The sequence below is a fragment of the Rhododendron vialii genome, chromosome 10a (genome assembly GCF_030253575.1).
Source record: "Rhododendron vialii isolate Sample 1 chromosome 10a, ASM3025357v1".
Taxonomy (NCBI): domain Eukaryota; kingdom Viridiplantae; phylum Streptophyta; class Magnoliopsida; order Ericales; family Ericaceae; genus Rhododendron; species Rhododendron vialii.
In genome coordinates this window covers 25,035,461-25,042,753 of record NC_080566.1, presented here as the reverse complement: position 1 = coordinate 25,042,753, position 7,293 = coordinate 25,035,461, and the positions used below count along the sequence as shown (strand labels likewise).

At 41.0% G+C, this 7,293-nt stretch overlaps 1 protein-coding gene and 1 long non-coding RNA gene across 2 annotated transcripts; both read right to left on the bottom strand.

The window, feature by feature from the left end:
- Window positions 1–2,666: 2,666 nt before the first annotated feature.
- On the bottom strand, window positions 2,667–3,904 carry LOC131303026 (uncharacterized). The gene is made up of 2 exons (XM_058329819.1): window positions 2,797–3,904; window positions 2,667–2,698 (listed from the first exon to the last, which is right to left on the bottom strand). The coding sequence occupies exons 1-2, from the start codon at window positions 3,902–3,904 to the stop codon at window positions 2,667–2,669; spliced, it is 1,140 nt and encodes a 379-aa protein (XP_058185802.1).
- A 433-nt stretch (window positions 3,905–4,337) lies between these two features.
- LOC131303409 (uncharacterized) lies at window positions 4,338–6,047 on the bottom strand. The gene is made up of 2 exons (XR_009192030.1): window positions 5,930–6,047; window positions 4,338–4,447 (listed from the first exon to the last, which is right to left on the bottom strand). It is a non-coding gene; the product is annotated as an uncharacterized LOC131303409 (long non-coding RNA).
- Window positions 6,048–7,293: the final 1,246 nt, after the last annotated feature.

The following is a 7,293-nucleotide window of genomic DNA, read 5'->3' as shown; positions in this document are numbered from 1 at the left end:
AAATGCTGAATTTTTCATTTCCTACCGGTAGGACACATTTTCCTACCGGTAGGAGACCACAATTTCACGAAAATGACTCTACTGGACAGCGTTTCTACCGGTAGGGCCAAAACTCCTACCGGTAGGACTTGGGTTTTCAGTGCACGATTTTCAGATTTCACCAGAGCAATTCCAACAACAAAACCAATGATCTAAGGTGCGATTCAAACACCAAATTAACACATAAACATATAATAGATGAGAGAAATCCCTACCTCGAAGTCGAAGAACGAAATCCAAGCCCAACCAAGCAAGCCCTAGCTCCGAAAACTTTGAATCATCCGAATACTCCTCTCCGAGCTCAAACCCACGAAATACGAGCTCAAGATCGCGCGTGGAAGGAGGAATGAAGGTTAATTTTCATGGGTCTCAAGTTTATAGGCTTGATTTCGAGAGAGAGAGAGAGTGAGAGAGATAGAGAGAATCGGGCGGGAGGGAGAGAAGACCGAGAGAGAGAGAGAGAGATGTGAGTGGGAGAATGATTCTCTACCACTCACTCTCACCTATTTATACCACCACACACATCAATTACAATTTCACCCCAAACTTCCAGATTCTATCACATTCAACCCAAATCACATATTCAAATCACACTTTCTCTTTACCTCAATATTCTAATTTTATTCTAACATTAAAATTATTGAAATTAAACACGGGTCTCTACATTCTACCCCCCTTAAAGAAATTTCGTCCCGAAATTTGCATAGAATGAGCAAAGGAATACCACCAATGAATTTCTAGTCCCAAGGGCCGTGCCCACCACACAACGCTTTGTATCTGCCAATTCCGGGTCCAAAACGCAAGAAAACTCTATAATGCCACAACTAACTAGCTTAGCTTCTTACCAAACAATCGCCAAGTTATGATGCTCATGCACGGTAAATCACGAAGTTATCGTATTCGTACAAATCATAATCATGTTACCAACTAATTCCAATCTCACAAACCATATCCATTCTCATTACTTCTGACTAACCAATTTCGGTTCCATGGGCCGTGTCCAAACACAAAGGAGAATTTCATAACGTCATAATTCAACAACCTTGTCAAGCAATACATAATCAACAAATTCTAAGATTAATTCATTCATCCCAAGATTTACTAGATTCTTCATGTACGCTTATAGGGAAATCAACTTTCATACATTTCTTTTTCGCCTCATTTCTTTACTTTTCGACGTACTCAAATTACCAAGACTCACACAAGTAGAGCTCTAATAGATTCCAATGCTAGCTCAAAACAAACTCTCTCAAAAGACAAACGCCGAACAAAAGTTAAAGTGTTCGACATGATGAAATCTAAACTGAACAAGTTCATGAATTTTCCAACTAGTTCGAGTAGTTATAAAGCCATTGAAACATGCCCACGTGTGGCAAAATTCTATAGAATTTGAAAAGGAATGTTCATTTTGGAAAGATATTATCAACAATCAATTACGAACACCTCACTTGGTCATTTGAAAATAATGACAATTTTGACAACATAAAAATGAATTATGATATAGCCGACTCCAAGTCTGTATCGTTATCATTGCTGAAAATGAACTATGCAAAGATTCAATTTTCACAAAGCATTATCCCTTTTAGAAAATTTTTGAGTTCAAAATAAGTACATCCGTAAATGTAACCGCTTTCTAGACCAAGATCCACCACTCTACACATTTCACTATACTTACACGGTGCCCCAAGTAAAGAACTCAATTCATGTTCGGCATATGTCTACGACGTCCAGGGTAGTCTTGCTTATTCAACAACTTCACGAAGGATTAACCAAACTAGCAGTTGTCTCAACGAAACCATAATACAAAAATTGAAAGACATGCAAAACTATCATCAATTCATAAGCTGCAACAAATTTAGTAGTCGAGACAAGAGATTCCAATTAGCATGTAGCATTACATCTAACTAAGAGGTTAAATCGTCCATACAAACACCTTCAATAAATTATCTATCTAGCATGTAGCAAGTACCCTCACATTATATCATTATCTATCCAGCACCACATCCTAAGAACGAAACATTGCACACTAGTTCTAACATGTACGTTGAAACTAAATAGCAACACATTTTATACACCAAATACAGTAATAAGTCAACCAATCATAGACTTTCCGCACAATTTATTGCAATTACACAGTACCGAATACATCTACACGTCAACGGGTTCACACAGTACCCAGCGGGCTCACACAGTACCCAACGCAACCACGAGCTCACACAGTGCCCAATACAACAACGGGTTCACACAGTGCCCAATATAGTACGGGCTCACACAGTACCCAGCATACTACGGGCTCACACAGTGCCCTATACAACAACAGGCTCACACAGTGCCCAATACCATCACGGGTTCACACAGTACCCAATACAACCACGGGCTCACACAGTGCCCTATACCCTACGGGTTCACACAGTGCCCAGATACCACAGGCTCACACAGTGCCCTATCTCACCACGAGTTCACACAGTGCCCAATACTTCATAACTCGTGGCTCTAAGAAGCCCAATAGTAATTTAGTTCATTTCAATCCCACAAGACCTTACACGATTTCTATTCATTTTATAAATCTTGAATATTTTCATCCCACTAGTCTAGTTGTCACAACACTTAGATTTTATCAGACAAGTTCATAAAGACAACTCCGCAATGCTATCCAACACTAGAATAGACCATGCACTTCATAATAACAATCATTTGGCAAATAAGCACTTTGTATATGCATAAGTAATCTCAACATAACACATAAATTCACGTTACCTTGCAACGCGGTATGAGACGCATGACCCGACCCCGTGGGTCTTTGTACGCTCCCTCTACTTGTCGATTGTGGACAATCTACCGCTAAGTGCCCCGGATGACGACACCGGTAGCAAACCCGAGGTGGTCTCTGACCATGATATTCCTTCTCCTGAGGACAGTCTACTGCACGATGGCCCGACTGGCGGCACCAATAACACACAATCGTTGACCGAGACGATACTCCTGACGTTTTAGAAAGAGTAGGTGGTTCTAAATTATGCTGTCCTGAGGTGGACAGAAACTGTTCTCTTTGTCTCTTCCTCCCTTGGCTTCCAGACGTTTCTATAGATACACTCTTACCAACGGTTTGTTTTCTTGACTCCTGCACTTTCGGCTCCTCTGGTATTTCCTCCGTATACTCAATACTTCTAGCACACTCGATAATGTCAGAAAACCTTTCAATTCGTTGACCTACCACAAACTTCTTGATAGACAGACATAACCCTTTCTCAAAACGCCTACATTTCCTACCATCGGTTGCAACTAACTCTGGCGCAAAACGGGACAAGGTTTGGAACCTAGTGGCGTATTCTGAAACGGTCATGTCACCTTGATCTAACCTTTCGAATTGGTTTCTAAGCTGTTCACGATACGACTCTGGAAAATATTGGTTTTCAAAAAGTGTCTCAAATTCAGCCCAAGTCAAACTTTCCTCAACCGGCTCAATTTCCTGATTTGCAACTCCAGCCGCCCTCCTAACGTCTCTCCTTACTCCTAAAACAGATTCCCACCACTCATTCGCCTCACCGGTAAGTTGACAAGCTACTATGCTCACCCGTAGGTCGTCCTCCGTAATCTTTAGTGCGTTGAAGATCTTACGAATTTGTGCAAGCCAATGATCAGCCACAAGGGGGTCGCTACTTTCTCCATCGAACTGAGGTGGATTTCTACGACTAAACTCTCGCATGGCTACTATGGCCCGACTGTTCACGTTATCCCTAGGGGGTGGTTGCAAAAGATTAGCCGCCGCAAGTGCCGCTACAATATCCCTAGCAAGCTGATTCTGTCCTGCCTCCATTCTCGGATTCCCAGTCCTACCCCGTCTATTCTCAGGTCTCGGAGGCATCTCACTACAAAGAAACAATAAAAAGATCATCAACAAAAGATACACTACGAATCTCCAACTCCACCAATCTCTTCTAACAACTCTACGCCACTATACGGTAACATAAATGCAATGCCACCTAGTTGGATGCATGTCAATCACTCAGTAGCACACAAGTCATGTCACAATGCAATAATTTTTTTTTTTGAACCCATGAGACTCAAAGTCTCCCCACGGTCTCAAGGTATTCTAAACTTATGCTCTGATACCAAGTTGTCACGCCCTCGATTTTCAACATAAATAAAGATAGCTTTTCATAAATAAAACCCCTCACATTATCTTACATAATACCCCAAAAGAGTTCACCAAATCCTAATCATTAAATTACAGATCCAACTCCAAGAGTTTGAATATATTAGATCATAAAAAGAAATAGAGTTAAGGTGCTATTACATTCCCAAAACATGTTTTATCAAAAGTCCTTGAGTCTCTTTTGCCACTTCTTTCGAAAATATGCACTTGAATGCATGCACTTCGCTCCATGCTACTGCTCCGGGTTCACACCTGAAAATGATAGGTTGAGCTACACTAGCCCAGTAGAGAAATCTACACAACTATTATATGCAAATGGGATGACAGGTAGAATGAATAACAGAGGCAACATACGGTATCTCAAAGGAGAAACAAAACACGACTAGTAATTTTCCCAATGTCGACGACATAGATGAAGTACCATGACTACACACCAAGACTCTAGGCTAACCACCACACCCTATTCCGAATACTCTATCCGCTCATTGACTTCACTTTAGTCATAACGTCCCATGTTTAAAGAAAAGGACCTGTTGATAGATGACTCTATGGTGTTGTTTCGACAACCAATCATTTCTTTCGTATATTCATCAAACAAACCCTTTCGTTTACTCATATACATCACCGTTGCAATCCCACATCACACGTCACACATCACAAGCAAGTACTCTTTCTGGGCTGTTTATGGAGTCTCGCTACTCCCTGTAAATACCTTCCTCACTAAAAGAACTGAATCACATCGATCATATAGTATAGATCACTCTACCACAATTCCTCCAATACACCTCACAACTCAGCCATTCATCTCAATCACATATAATGAATTCACAACAAAGACTTATTCACAAAGAAGTAGTAGGGATAATTTTATCTCAGTCAACTAGCTATCATTACGTAATTAGTTTCTCATCACCATACAAGCACTTACATATCAAGGGATATTCCCTAACAACGATTCATAGATCTTCACCTTGCAATTCATAAAACCGTACCAATTACACAAGAGATGTACCACATATCAAATATAAGAAAATGTCTCATATATCCATGCCTAGCGTTGTTTAACTCAAAGGGGTGTTCCACATGTTCGCTTTTCACATAGCATGTCAACACACACAACCTTCGCTCACCTATGTTCCATATATTCTCTAAACCCTCGTTTCGATATCAATAGGCTCATACGGAATCCAACGACTACTATAAAGACTTAAGCATACCACTAACCTCATCTAATCATTCAATTATGTACTCAGGCGTACTTAAGGACGTCCGTGGCTCGCTCAACGTTTCTAAGGAAAAAGGAATATCCAACGTATACAAACATATCCATCTTATTTTGGCTACCAAATCTTATCGGTGAAGAATTAGGAGATGAGACCACCACCATTGGAAAGTAGACTTCCGGCACATGAATTTCGGTATAAAATTTACCCAAAACAGAGTTCGGATGAAAAAGTTATGCCCTTTCGAAGTTTTGCCAAAATGCTGAATTTTTCATTTCCTACCGGTAGGACACATTTTCCTACCGGTAGGAGACCACAATTTCACGAAAATGACTCTACTGGACAGCGTTTCTACCGGTAGGGCCAAAACTCCTACCGGTAGGACTTGGGTTTTCAGTGCACGATTTTCAGATTTCACCAGAGCAATTCCAACAACAAAACCAATGATCTAAGGTGCGATTCAAACACCAAATTAACACATAAACATATAATAGATGAGAGAAATCCCTACCTCGAAGTCGAAGAACGAAATCCAAGCCCAACCAAGCAAGCCCTAGCTCCGAAAACTTTGAATCATCCGAATACTCCTCTCCGAGCTCAAACCCACGAAATACGAGCTCAAGATCGCGCGTGGAAGGAGGAATGAAGGTTAATTTTCATGGGTCTCAAGTTTATAGGCTTGATTTCGAGAGAGAGAGAGAGTGAGAGAGATAGAGAGAATCGGGCGGGAGGGAGAGAAGACCGAGAGAGAGAGAGAGAGATGTGAGTGGGAGAATGATTCTCTACCACTCACTCTCACCTATTTATACCACCACACACATCAATTACAATTTCACCCCAAACTTCCAGATTCTATCACATTCAACCCAAATCACATATTCAAATCACACTTTCTCTTTACCTCAATATTCTAATTTTATTCTAACATTAAAATTATTGAAATTAAACACGGGTCTCTACAGTTTCCCTCCACAAATGATGTATTGGGCGGCCAACCTTCGTAATGTAGTTTGATCCTTTTTAGTAGCCTCAGCCGGATATTCCCCACTTTTTATGAAATTCCATGTATCATGGTACCAGGGTAGGCCATCATCGATGGCGTTGATATATTGATAAGCAGGACAGTCCCACAATTCGATGAGAATAGGGCGGAGTTTGACCCCCAAAGGAAGTTCAACCATGGAGGCCAAAGTTGCCAAGACATTGGCAAATTGATTTTTCAAGCGGGGAATGTGAGTGAAGGTCACCTTGTTAAAACGAGGAATGAGATCTTCCAAGTCTTAATGATAAGGTTTCAATTTTTCTTCACAAACTTTCTAGTCTCCATTGGCTTGAGATACAACAAGGTTGGAATCGCCAATGACCTCAAGCTTTTCAACGCCGAGAGTGAGGGCGGCTTCCATGCCAACAATGCAGGCTTCATACTCAGCTTGGTTGTTTGTGACGTCGAAATTATGTTTGAACACAAGTGGAATATGAGAGCCATCGGGAGTAATTAACAACACTCCGATCCCATATCCTTTCTGGTTGGCTACCCCATCAAAGTAGAGAGTCCACACGTCTTCGACAATTGTCAACACTTCCTCATCTGGGAATACAAAGTCTGAGTCCTTCGGCCTAACCACTGGATGGTCAGCCAAGAATTTTGCAACTGGACGCCCTTTAACAGATTTCCTTGTGACATACTCGAGATCAAATTCTGCTAGTAAGAGCAACCAACGTGCTAATTTACCAGTAAGTGTTGGCTTCTTAAATAGATACTTGAGAGGATCCATTTGAGAAATCAACTTCACTAGGTATGTTAGCATGTAGTGTCTCAACTTCTTAGAAGCCCAAACAAGAGCTCAACACGTCTTTTCTAAAGCAGTGTAGCGT